This window comes from Hyla sarda, chromosome 1 (genome assembly GCF_029499605.1).
Source record: "Hyla sarda isolate aHylSar1 chromosome 1, aHylSar1.hap1, whole genome shotgun sequence".
NCBI classification, from domain to species: Eukaryota; Metazoa; Chordata; class Amphibia; order Anura; family Hylidae; genus Hyla; species Hyla sarda.
In genome coordinates, this window is record NC_079189.1 from 225,531,748 (window position 1) to 225,546,104 (window position 14,357).

Consider the following 14,357-nt stretch of genomic DNA (forward strand, 5'->3'; position numbering starts at 1 on the left):
CTCCCTATATATGGATTTGTTGATATATGTATAATAAAGACTTTTTGTATTTTTCATTACTTTATTGGTGGTGTGCGCCTTTTTTCCAGTGATCACTTTTGCTCAGTTGTTGTTATGTATGCTTTTTCACTGGAGCTGCACCCCTGAATTTAATGTACATTTTGGTGTATATATGAGTTGAGCCCCCCCTCACTTAATTGCTGCGAGTGACATCCACTGTGATCTTTCCTTTACTGCAGGTACTACTACTCCCAACATGCAGCACACTCTCCTCCATGCTGGGAGCTTTAGTACCTGCATTAATAGACAGATCACAACAGGTGTCAGAAATTACACTCTCTGCGATCTTTCTAGTAGTAGTAATAGCTGCAGGTAAGAACAGATCACAGCAGGTATCACTACTGACACCCGATGCGATCGTCCTATCTATTGCAGACATGTGCAGCGGCTTTCTCCTGCGCTCGCATCTATGCACAATACTCCGGAGTATAGTGCAGAGATGTGAGTGCTGTATAGAGCAGCTCCACATCTCTGCTATATTATGGACGATCGCATCAGGTGTCAGACTGACACCTGGGGCGATATTGTCTATTAGTACAGGTACTGCTACTCCCATGATGGAACAGTCTGTTCCATGCTGAGAGTAGTAGTACTACCTAAAAAATGTAAAAATAGAGAAAAAAAAGTGAAACACAAACACACTTCATTAAAAAATTATGTAAATTTTGTTATAAAATATATAGATTTCGTAAAATAATTTTTTTTTCCATCATTACTGCATCATTTTGTTTTTGGGGTACCCAACAAATTTTGGGTGCCAAAAAAACTGCCAAGGTGCAATTTCCACACAAATGAAAAAGCGCCAGAAAAAACGCCAGACGCAGGAAATTGCACTGCCGTTTTAGTAGGAACTTAGCCTAAGCCTTTTTTTTTCCAAACTTAGCTCCACTATCTTTCTTGGTACCACAATCAATCAATTTCATTGATAGAAGGAGGCCATTACATGATATTCAACTTGCTGTATGACCCACAACTTTTATATAGGATGTACATGTTCATGCAATGTTCTCTCGCTTATCCAATACATGTGGGATCATGTCCTTCCCCTGCCAGGGAAGTCCCATCGACCGGTCCCCACAGCACAGGCTGAGAGAGCCCGCTGAGAGGCCGAAATAGCCAGCATCACAGAAAAATTGAGAGCCCAGCGCAGAGAAAGGTATGGGCCTAAGCAGTTGCCCTATGAAGTACGAGTAGAGCAGCAGCAGGATACCAAAAGGCTGGTGTCACTCTATATACGCAAGTTGGACTATCCACAAGAGGGTGAGCCACCCTTGGAGCGCCGACGCGCCACAGTTATACAATTCGATAAAGCACAGGGTTTTGGATCCCTCCAAGACTGCCGGCATGGAGGTACCATATTTGTAAACAGGAGAGCCGTTCAGCCCTCCACTCTCTTGAGAGGGTTGAAAACGTGGAATATACCCCGGTGAGGAGTCTACGTGGAGAGTGGGCTGCAGCTATTACCAGGCCCAAGGACCCTACTCAACTACCCTTCACGTATTTCCCTTCGGACGACTGGGACGCAGATCCTTTTGGGCTGAGACCAATGAAGATTGTCGACACCCCTCTTGAGGAGGAGACCTACATGTCCGAGGCGCCTGCCATGGCTCCTAAATTCCTGAAGAGGTCCAGCTCAGCATCTTCTCTCACAGAAAATGTGCCCAGGCCTACTCCCCCTGCGGAGGTGAGGCCTAACCAATGGGCACCAACCAATGTACCTAGGCCTACTCCACGCCCGGAGGTGTGGCCTAATCAGCAGGCACCGGCCACGGCCTACTCCAGTGCCACGGCCTACTCCATCTAAGGAGGTGTGGCCGAACCAGCCAGCACCTACAGTTGTACCAGTGGCCTCAGTCACTGAGGTCAGTGTGGTGGTCAATGTTAATCCGACCATAACACAGTCCCGGCTTACGAATGTGGCCTGGGACACTTGTGTTCATTCCACAGAGAAAACCCAACCTCGTGCTCCCAGATATGTCTCAAAGCAGGAAGCACACCGACAGGCGAGGTTGGGAAGCAAGAAGAGCAAACATCTGAAATTTTTGCATTCTATTAACTGTGTGGTACACTAGTACCTTCTTTATTGTTTCAGGTTATCATTATCCGCAACAGTTCAAGTCAAGTGCCTGGTAGGACTGTGCCAAGAAGTTTCACCGTTTGTAAATAACCTTTTTCTTAAGTTTGTGCCAGGCTCCGGCCGAGAGACTCCTTGCCCTAGGAGATCCTATTAAGTCTTGTGCCCGGCTATAACCTTGATCCTAACCAAAGACTCCATAATGTAGGTGAACTGTTGAGCCTTACATGCACATTATTGTACATGTGATAAAAGTAATATATATATTTTGTGCCCTATTTGGCACTCAAAAATATCAGGTAAATTTTACCTGACCATGATCTTAATTATTTTCTGCTGGTATTTAACCTTTGTGCCTACAAGCAATACAAGTTATGTTCACCTAAAATGGAATAAAATGTAAATGGTTTATTGTACATGAGAACAAAATGATATAGAGTTGTTATAGTGATTCTACTCAGGTGCTGTCCCAGCTCCACTGGGAGAAACAAGAAAACCACCTTTCCACTAATGCCTAACAAGTCAGATACCAAGACTGACTACATTAGTGAACATATAAATTCAGTGCACACAAAACTTTATTAGTGTACATCCATAAGTTTAGTCCACATAGAGCACTAAATTCATGTACCTATCTCACAAGCACACAATTAAAGGTATCTTAGGGACTGTAACCTGTCTTATGCCAGTCCATACCACTGTTATGCACTAAATGTCATGTAGCTAATGCTATTTCTTCTTGTCTTTGCGTGCCCAGGGTACTTTTGTGGCCAGAAGGTAATTCTGTAGCCAACCAAACGCACGTATAAAAGTAAGGTAACAGTATGTCAAATGTTATCTAAAATAAAGTGTTCTAGGGGTAAGTGTGTAGTATCGATAGACCCTAGCAGCCAAGGCATTGGGCAGAAAGCCTCAGGCAACCCAATCTGCAGCCAGTGTATAACAGCAGAAATAACCAGTGGTATAATGTCAAATATCTATCAACGAAAAGTAACAGTGAGATAATGTCAAGTGGGTATAAGCATTGCAGTCATCATGCATACCATATATAGCAGTTAAATGTCAGTAAAATTGTCAGTCATAGTCAAATGGGATGGTACTCATAATATGTGCATAGTCATTAGAGATGCATAACAATATGTAGATATATCTATACAAAAGGGGGAAAAAAAGAAAGTTATTGTTGGAAAATGTAAAAATAATGTTACCATATTCATGGTTGTGTTCTTAAGGAACCTTGTCTCGACCATTAAATGGTTCCATATATCCTGCAAGTACTAAAGTTAACCAATGTCATCCTGTTTGCCAAGTTACAGAGCTTGTATGGACATTTTAATGTGTACAGAGACTTTATATTTCATTATTATTTTCTCGTTCAAATGCTTCAGGACTGCATCCGGCCCAATGGCCATTTTGCTTCTTTCCCTAAGGGGACAGACGTCGAGGACAACTTTCATTAAGTAAGGGGGTTTATGGTGTCCCGGTACAATCCTTAAGTCCCCTTAGGAAGAGTCCCTTTGGTCCATTGGGCTCTCCTGCAGGGCTCTCCCCTTGTTGTCTCATATAAATGTCTTCATATGTATAAAGTTGTAAAGTTTGTATAAAATATATAGGACCTTTCTTGGTTATGTGATCTACTGTCATGTGATATACCCAGAGTTCCATGGGCACAAGAACCCCAGGCATTAGCAACCAATGGGCTTTAGTCCAGCCCCCTAGTATATAAGGGGCTGTAGTCTCTCAGTTAGCTCTCTTAGTTCCTGCTTCTCATCCTGTACACTAAAGCAGTATAAATTTCTGCACAATTGCATCTAGGCCAAAGTCTAAGGAACAGCAGCCACTTCTAAAACGTGAGTTACAATTCTCTCTACAAATCCAGTGACTACTACTCAGTAGTGTTGAGCGGCATAGGCCATATTCGAATTCGCGAATATATGGACGAATATTCGTCATATATTCGCGAATATTCGCATATTCTCGTTTTATTTTCGCATATGCGAAACTTCGCGTATGCGAAAATTAACATAAGTGAATATTGGCCCATACAAAATTAACACGCGCGAAAATGCGCATATGCGAATATTAGCATTTGCTAATTTTCGCATATGCGAATTTTCGCACGCCAGTCTCACACAGTAGTATTACAGCTTTCTTTACACCACACAAGCTGGAAGCAGAGAGGGGTGATCACTGTGATGTGTACTGTGAAGAAAAAAAAAAAAAAAAGAATATTCGTAATTACGAATATATAGCGCTATATTCGCGAAATTCGCGAATTCGCGAATATGCGATATTCGCGAATAATATTCGAATTGCGAATATTTGCGAGCAACACTACTACTCAGCTAAGTAGAGACAAAAGAGGAAAAAAGGCACATGCGCCCCTAGTGTAATACTGTATTTATATATGGCAGTGGTAGTAAAAAACACACTTACCAAGTAGCGTTGCGCTCTGGGCACAACACCGGTCACGTCCTCGACCACCGGTCACGATCACGATCACGATACTCCGGTCACGTCCTCGACCACCGGTCCAATATCAGCCAGAAAACAATAGAAAGATGGATCTCCAGCGGGCGCTTTAACAGCATGAATTAAGGATGAAACGTTCAAAGATCATATAGCAATTTATTTGGGCACACAAAGCAACGCGTTTCCTGCCCGTAGCGGGCACTTCATCAGGCAAATGCACATTTGCCTGATGAAGTGCCCGCTATGGGCAGGAAACACGTTGCTTTGTGTGCCCAAATAAATTGCTATATGATCTTTGAACATTTCATCCTTAATTCATGCTGTTAAAGCGCCCGCTGGAGATCCATCTTTCTACTGTTTTCTGGCTACTACTCAGCTAAGGAATATATTAGTACCACAGTGGCCTGCATAAATATCCTCATAACTACAAGGCCAAGCAAGCCTGCGAGGCATCCTGTGTCCCGGTTGCCTCTATGGAAACTGCATTACTATAAAGACTGTTTCCTGAATATTCCAAGTAAAAGTTCCAGTTATTGCAAAACCCTTGTCGTGGACATTCCTTTATTACATACCGTTTCAGGGCTGGTTGTCAGTGGTTCTTATACCGAAACAACCCCATCCTGGCGTCACGAACACTAAGGGGTTAACAACAACTTGCCCCCAAGGTCAATACCACCAGACCCTGCTACATACTGCAACACCCTGTGGTCACCACACATACATTTATTTGCTTTGGCTGCAATTTTTAGTTGGTAAGTGCTTTGTATTTCTCTATTACTTTATTGATTTTGTATCAATGTTAAGTTTACTATAGTGTATTTTATGTTTCAGTCAGTTATTAACTCATGTATACTCATCCCCCCTTCCCAGCCCCAGCATTCTCATTTACACCTACATTTTAAGTGTAACAGTATAAATTTAAAACCTCAACCCCCTTCCAAGATATAGTTTTGAAGATGTTCTCATAGGAGCTGATCAGATTAGCAGCAAGTGTGTCCAATATTAAAATATGCTGATACAACCTTCTAAAAGGATGTTTTCACTACCACACTCTTGGTGGGCATGGCTAGAAAAAATCCTTTATTTTTTTTAAAGTGTACCTGTTGTTAACAAAAAACATTTAATATAATGTACTGTAGATAATACCATTATATGTATGTTTGTAATGTGCATTGATTAAAAATTTGTATATTTTTTGGTTAAAAAAATCTGTCCCTGCAGCCATTGTCTATATGAGGAAGCCAGATAGAGGAAGTGAGGGCAGAACAAGCAGGGCTCTGTGCACTGAGGTCAAGCAGGGGCTCCTAGCTTCATCCTGCTGTGTGAGCCAGGAATGTGTCATAGAGCTTCAATGTACAGAGCCCTGCTTGTCATCAGTGCACAGAGCCCTGCTTGTTCTCACTGCACAGAGCCCTGCTTGTTGTCAGGGCACAGAGCCCTGCTTGTTCTCAGTGTACAGAGCCCTGATTGTCCTCAGAGTACAGAGCCCTGCTTGTCCTCAGTGCAAAGAGCCCTGCTTGTACACTCACACTTCCTGTAATTTGTCTCTGCACAGAGCCCTGCTTATCCTCAGTGTACAGAGCCCTGCTTGTCCTCAGTGTACAGAGCCCTGCCTGTCCTCAGTGTACAGAGCCCTGCCTGTCCTCAGTGTACAGAGCCCTGCCTGTCCTCAGTGTACAGAGCCCTGCCTGTCTTCAGTGTACAGAGCCCTGCCTGTCTTCAGTGTACAGAGCCCTGCCTGTCTTCAGTGTACAGAGCCCTGCCTGTCTTCAGTGTACAGAGCCCTGCCTGTCCTCAGTGTACAGAGCCCTGCCTGTCCTCAGTGTACAGTGCCCTGCTTGTCCTCAGTGTACAGAGCCCTGCCTGTCTTCAGTGTACAGAGCCCTGCCTGTCCTCAGTGTACAGAGCCCCGCTTGTCCTCACTGTACAGAGCTCTGCTTGCCCTCACTGTATAGAGCCCTGCTTGTCCTCAGTACACAGATCCCTGCTTATCCACAGTGTACAGAGCCCTGCTTGTCCTCAGTGCACAGAGCCCCACTTGTCCACTCAAACTTCCTGTATTTGGTCTTCTAACAGACAACAGCTGTAGGGATAAAAATATACACATTTTTTTAATCAATGTATTTTACAAATATACATATAAGGGTATTGTTTTTGTTTAGGACAGGTAAACTTTATTTTATGGCTGAATTTACCTTTACTTGATCTAAAATTTCCATGCTGATTTATTTCCTTTTTTTTAATATTGGCAGTCACCACATTTGTTTTATTCCAGTCCTATGGAACACAACCTGTTATAGAATCCTTAAAGGATTAGTGCACAGATAAATAACTTATCCCCTATTTAAAGGGGAAATTATAGATCGTGGGGGGTCCAACCACTGGGACCACCTGTGATCTCCTGAACAGGGCCCGGCAATCTGCCGGAAGCGGCCGTTCCGACCCCAGCAGGAAGCCACCGCCACACCCCCTTTATGTATCTCTATGGAATACATGGAGGGGGCATGTTGGCCGCCGTTCAATGCATTTCAGCAAACTACCGGGCCCCGCTCAGGAGATTGCGGGGGGTCCCAGCGGTCGGACCCCCGCAATCTATAACTTATGTCCTATCCCTTAGATAGAGGATAAGTTATCTTTCACTACACTACTCCTTTGGGAGGGTAGGCCACTGTATTGATAATGTAAAACTCTACCTTGAACATTATATGCTACTGAGTGATCTACTCTTTTTAGAAGTTGTGACCTGTTTTGTATATTTGTGAAGTCATTTCCACTTGCTTGGCAATCCTTTTGATCTGGTCAATGGAAAATGGAGTGCTATGTGACAATGTCACTATTCATGCACCTGTGTTAATTTCCTGTCTGCAGTGCTCTACTATTGAGAAAGCTGAATGATGTATCACTTGCCTATCTACTCTGGACACTTCCTAAAATGGACAGAGATGTCAGCAGAGAGCATTGTGCTCATGATGTCAGCAGACAGCTCTGTGTTTAAAAAAGAAAATAATTTCCACTGTAGTATTCAGCAGCTAATAAATACAGGAAGTATTAAGATTTTTTAATAGAAGTAATTTACATATCTTTTTAACTTTCTGGCATCAGTTGATTAAAAAAAAAAAAAAGTTTTTCACCGGAGTACTCCTTTAACCCCTTAAGGACACATGACGTACTGGAACGTCATGTGTCCACTCCCGATCTATAACGCGGGGCCACGGCGTGGCCCCGCGTCATAGCGGTTCGGGCCCGGCCTCTAACAACGGCCGGGACCCGTGGCTAATAGCGCGCGGCATTGATCGCTGTGCCGCGCGCTATTAACCCTTTAGACGCGGCGTTCAAAGTTGAACGCCGCGTCTAAAGTGAAACCGAAAGCATGCCGGCTAGCTCAGTGGGCTGTTCGGGATAGCCGCGGTGAAATCGCGGCATCCCGAACAGCTGACAGGACAGCGGGAGGGCCCCTACCTGCCTCCTCGCTGTCCGATCGCCGAATGACTGCTCAGTGCCTGAGATCCAGGCATGAGCAGTCATGCGGCAGAATCATCGATCACTGGTTTCTTATGAGAAACCAGTGATCAATGTAAAAGATCAGTGTGTGCAGTGTTATAGGTCCCTATGGGACCTATAACACTGCAAAAAAAAAGTGCAAAAAAAAAGTGAATAAATATCATTTAACCCCTTCCCTATTAAAAGTTTGAATCACCCCCCTTTTCCCATAAAAGAAAAAACACAGTGTAAATAAAAATAAAAATAAACATAAATGGTATCGCCGCGTGCGGAAATGTCCGAATTATAAAAATATATCGTTAATTAAACCGCACGGTCAATGGCGTGCGCGCAAAAAAATTCCAAAGTCCAAAATAGTGCATTTTTGGTCACTTTTTATATCATGAAAAAATGAATAAAAAGCGATCAATAAGTCCTATCAATGCAAAAATGATACCGTTAAAAACTTCAGATCACGGCGCAAAAAATGAGCCCTCATACCGCCCCATACACGGAAAAATAAAAAAGTTATAGGGGTCAGAAGATGACAATTTTAAACGTATAAATTTTTCTGCATGAAGTTATGATTTTTTCCAGAAGTGCGACAAATTCAAACCTGTATAAGTAGGGTATCATTTTAATCATATGGACCTACAGAATAAAGGTAAGGTGTCATTTTTACCGAAAAATGTACTACGTAGAAACGGAAGCCCCCAAAAGTTACAAAATGGCGTTTTTTTTTTTCAATTTTGTCTCACAATGATTTTTTTTCCCGTTTCACCGTAGATTTTTGGGCACAATGACTGACGTCATTACAAAGTAGAATTGGTGGTGCAAAAAATAAGCCATCATATGGATTTTTAGGTGCAAAATTGAAAGAGTTATGATTTTTTAAAGGCAAGGAGCAAAAAACGAAAATGCAAAAACGGAAAAACCCCCGGTCCTTAAGGGGTTAAGCCATCTTATGGGCAGAAGCACCATCTGGATGAGCCAGAAGGATGGCCAAACAAGGCTGCATTACTCTAGTAATATATGATATAATTATAAGATATAAAATATCATATCAAAATTAACAAGCATTGCATTTTGAAAAGTTTTCAGACCATTTTTTCTCACATTTTGTTTTGTTGTGGCCTTGTGTAAGAACAATTAAAGTTTTGCCCCATCATTCTGCACTCAATGACCCATATTGATAAAGTGAAAACAGAATGTTAGAAATCTTTTCTTATTGAAAAGAAAAAAATTAAAATCTTGCATTGACATAATTATTTAGACCCTTTACTCAGAACTTAGTTGAAGCACCTTTGTAGAAGATTACAGCCTCAAGTCTTCATGGATATGATGCCTGCCACAAGGTTTGTACACCAGATTTGGAGATTTTCGGTCATTTTTCACTGCAGATCCCTTCAAGGTTGGATGGGGACCATCAGTAGTTTTTAGGTCTCTCCATAGATGTTCCATCAGGTTCAAGTCAGGGCTCTTTCTGGGCCACTCAAGGACATTCACATAGTGTTCCCTTAGCCACTTCTGTGTTGTCTTGGCTGTGTGCTGTTTCAGTTGCCAAAAAAGCACCTCCACAGCATGATGCTACCACCACCATGCTTCACGGTAAGGAGGGTATTGAGCAGGTGATGAGCAGTTAGGCTGGGTTCACACCACGTTTTCTTAAATACGGTTCCCGTATACGGTTTGGAGGAGAGGGGCGGGGCTTAATCGCGGCGCCCGCACTCAGCCGTATTCGGGAACCGTATTTAATGCAAGTCTATGAGCCGACCGGAGTGAACCGCAGCCTCTGGTCGACCACGTTTTTGCCTGCGGTCGGGAAACCGCATACGGCCGAAAACAAAGCCGACCGGAGGCTGCGGCTCACTCCGGTCGGCTCATAGACTTGCATTAAATACGGTTCCCGAATACGGCTGAGTGCGGGCGCCGCGATTAAGCCCCGCCCCTCTCCTCCAAACCGTATAAGGGAACCGTATTTAAGAAAACGTGGTGTGAACCCAGCCTTACTGGTTTCCTTTAGACATATCGTTTAAAATTGAAGCCAAAAAATGTAATCATGGTTTTATCAGACAGAAAATTTGGTTTCTGACAGTCTTAGAGTCCATTAGGTGATTTATTTCTAGATTGGCTTTCATGTTCTTTTACTGAGAAGCCTCTTTCTAGCCACTCTGCCAAAGCCCAGAGGTGGAGTGATGCAGTGATGGTTGATCTAGAAATTTCTCCCTTCTCCACACAGGACCTTTGGAGCTCAGCTACAGTGACCATTGGGTTCTTGGTCACCCTTTTAATCAAGTCCCTTTCCCCTCAATTACTTAGTTTGGTGGAGCAGCTAGGTCCAGTCCTGGTTATTCCACACATCTTTCATTTTTAATTTTTGGAGGCCACTATGCTTGTGGGAAACAGAATTTTTGTATCTTTCTCCAGATGTCTGCCTCCATACTATCCTATGAGACCTTATATAGACAGGGCTGTGTTTCCAAATCATGTCCAAAATGCTGACTCCAATCAAGGTGTAGTGTCATAGGAAAGGGTCTGAATAGTTCCGTCTATGCAAAATATACATTTTCAAACATTTCTTAAATTCTGTTTTCCCTTTGGTATTATGGGGTATGAGAGCAGAATGATGGGGAAAAAACTTGATTTGCTTTTTTTTTCCAGCAGAGAGCACTGTGGCCAGGCAGAAAGGAAATTAAAAAAGAAAAGAACTTCCTCTGTAGTATACAACAGCTGATAAGTACTGGAAGAATTAAGACTTTTGAATAGAAGTAATTTACAAATCTGTTTAACTTTCCGGCACCAGTTGATTAACAAAAATGTTTTCCTGTGGAGCACCCCTTTAAGGATCTACTTCTGTGAGTCCTCATCTGCTTGGGGTGTGCCATTTGTGGGCCCCTGAAACTACTAGGCCCACAGGCACTATCTTATTTCCTGAAAGCTTATTCTGTCCTGTTCACATATAGGTGCCACACTGAAGAGAAAAAATCCTTAACTTCATTGATGGTTATCACATATAAAAATGTTATTGAGCAGATGCCCTGAATAGAGCCAGAAAAAGGTTCAGAAAGCATTTCTGCAAAACCCATAAGAAGTGAATATGACGTGTGAGGCAGATGTTATGCAACTTGCTTGTGACTGCATCTCTCCCCTGAGTCCTTGTTTAATGCATGGCTTAGCCGTATTAATTTTTTATTGACTAAATCGTCTTGGTCTCTCAACCCTTTTAGTGCCAGAAAGCATTCACCTCTCAATGCAGCAGTTAAAACAGTAACCCTCAGGGCGATGAAGATTTTCTAAACACTAATAATAAGCCTTAAAAAATGTAGATTTAGAATGAAAAATAATAAAGCTAGGAATGAAAGCAATGAACTAGAACAAGTATATGCAGCCTGAACACTAATTTAACATAAATACAGCTTTCAATAATTTTACATTTTCGGGCAGTACATTAATATAGTTTGTAATACAGTAGAAAGGAGGTTAATATAGCACTATATACATTAAAATATTTATCTGTAGAAGAAATGAATTTGTCATTCCGCGCAATATTATGTGCATTGCAACAGTGAAGTAGGTTACACCTGCCGTCCTTTGCAAAACCACACATAAATATATAAGCTTGTGTCAAAAAATGATAAACCCCTCTCTGTGTAATATATATATATATATATATATATATATATATATATATATATATATATATATATATATATTTACACAGAGAGGGTTTATTATTATAATATATATATATATATATATATATATATATATATATATATATATATATATATAGTGTGTATGCGACCATTATCATTATTGTGTGATATATTGTTAGTTAATTATGCAACAAATGGATAATAATTATATTGTTACAAGTTGATACCTTATCGTAAAGTAAGTATGATAAAATGTCTTACCTTTCAAGCCAGCCAACAGAATAACTGTATAGTAATAGAAGAATATTTCCATTTTCCCACTACTGTATAGAATAATACCTTCTGCTGCAGCAACCAAGTTGGAGGTGAACAAACACAAACAAGCCTGATCTCAGGATCCCCACAAGAACATGAAGCCAATAGAGAACGAAAATCAAGGTCTTCTTAGGAAACCAGGCACAGGTGAAATGGAAATTCTGAAATGTGTCTCAAACCGTACAGGTATAGGGAATCAATCTTCTCTGCTTTCACAGACACTGCATGTGTGTTCCTTTCATGAGCAGAAGATTCACAGGGAAAAGTACCCGTTCATGTGATAGAGAATACAGCCCCAAGGGATAAACAGGAAACAGTGAGAGGATAGTTCAAAAGGGATTGAGGCAGAGCAACAGAATGCAACCTGTATTCTTTACACGCCAGCCAGAATTTACCAAGAGATGTCCAGATGTTTATGAGAAATCCACCTAGACCATTTATTATCATACATGATCTAATCTAGAGATTCTACATTGACACAGAATTGCACCTTAAAGGGGTATTCCAGTTTTTTTTTTATTTGACTATGCTACAGGGGCTGTAAAGTTAGTGTAGTTCATAATATAGTGTCTGTACCTGTGTGTGACGGTTTTCTCACAATTCTTATGTGATTATCATCCCAAGATTTATTTTAACAGCATATAATATGACTGCTGTCTCTGATTTTTCCCAGCTTGCAATGCGGTCGAGACCTGATTCACTAGTCAGCTGATGACAGGGAGCCTGTCTGCTTCAATGGGTGGAGAGAGAAATCTGCAAGTAATGCAACAGCTGGAGGCATCCTGATTGAAAACCACAGGTCTGCAGCTCATTTATGCTTCAATGGGTGGGGTGGCTCATGTGTGGGAAGGAGGAAGATGGAATCATGGGATTTGTAGGCAAACAAGAAAACTGAAAACAGGAAATATAAGTTCACAGAAAGCTAGCCACAGTGTTATGGTAATCTCACAACATAGCCATTTAGCCCAAGACAAGGGCAGATCCTTCCTAAGCATGTCCATTACTGTCTGCCAGGTACGTACTAAAATCACCTTATGCTGGATAACCCCTTTAAGAAAATAGATCGGTTACAGAAAATATCCCAAATAATCAAAATACTTTATTGAAAATTATGAACATACTAAAACAAGCAATCATAAAACTACAGCACCCCTGCCACCCCTACAGAATGAACACGCAATCACCAGGAATCAATAGATAATGAGGAGGACACATGTCAACACCAGGGTTGGGGCATGAGTAAGAGAATGAGTCTACAATAAAACGGAAAAAAAGTCACAGAAGAATAATATACATGTACATATGGGTAGACGTCACAATAGCTAGTGATGAGCGGCAGGGGCCATATTCGAATTCGCGATATATATATGGACATATATTAGTCCTATGTTCGCGAAATTTGGATATTCGCTATGTTCGTGCACTTTTTTTCCATGCGAAAATTCGTAATTAAATTCACATAGTGCACATGCGTGATTATATCTTTCACCTAAAAGAAGGGAGGGATCAGTGTCCTCAGGAAATGTCAATATTTGCGTATGTTTGCATATATTCGGATATACAAAATATACGCGCTCCACACGGACTCACACAGTAAATAATATTGCAGCCTTCTTTGGACCACAAGCTGGAAGCAGGGAGGGATGATCATAATTTTTTTTTTTACACAGTACACCATCATTGTTGTGATACTGTGAAGAAAAAAAAAAAACGAATATTCGTTATTACGAATATATATTTTTGCTATATTCTAAATATTTTCGAAATCACGAAGTGCCGATATTCTCGGTAAAAATTAGCATTTTCGAATATTCGCGCTCAGCACTAACAATAGCAAATAATAAGCCCGTAGAGAGTAACCAACCACAATGTCAATACCTAATCCGATCCCAACGCACGTTTCGCTCCTGCTGAGTTTCGTCAGGGGACGTACTTGGTAAATTAGCTGCCTTAAATGTGTTTTTGGTGGTAATTGGCTAGTTCAGTAGTCTCCAAACTGTTAACCTCCAGATGTTGCAAAACTACAACTTCCAGCATGCCTGGACAGCAGTTGGCAAGACTACAACTTCCAGCATGCCCGAACAGCCGTTGGCTGTTCGGGCATGCTGGAAGTTGGAGTCTTGCATCATTTGGAGGTGCACAGTTTGGAGACCTTTCTTGCTTTATTTGTACAATCAAAACCGAATGACCATGAATTCAGGAGTTCGTCCGGCGCAGAGAGGAACCATCAGGAAGCCAAGTAAAATCAATGGATTTATTAAATGCAACGCGTTTCGCTGCGCATGCGCAGCCTGATGAAG

The 14,357-nt window shown here is 41.6% G+C and overlaps 1 protein-coding gene across 3 annotated transcripts in view; it reads right to left on the reverse strand.

The window, feature by feature from the left end:
- Window positions 1-14,076, reverse strand: part of CHRNA6 (cholinergic receptor nicotinic alpha 6 subunit) — a 45,013-nt gene extending 30,937 nt beyond the window's left edge. The window contains exon 1 of one of the 3 annotated variants that reach the window (XM_056568842.1): window positions 13,936-14,076. Coding sequence is in view for 2 of the 3 variants with exons in the window: in XM_056568841.1 (XP_056424816.1) it covers window positions 12,004-12,055 (52 nt within the window). In the remaining variant the exon portion in view is untranslated. Of the gene's footprint in view, window positions 1-12,003; window positions 12,376-13,935 lie in introns of those variants that run through there. The other 2 variants (XM_056568841.1, XM_056568840.1) reach the window with 2 other exon arrangements.
- Window positions 14,077-14,357: the final 281 nt, after the last annotated feature.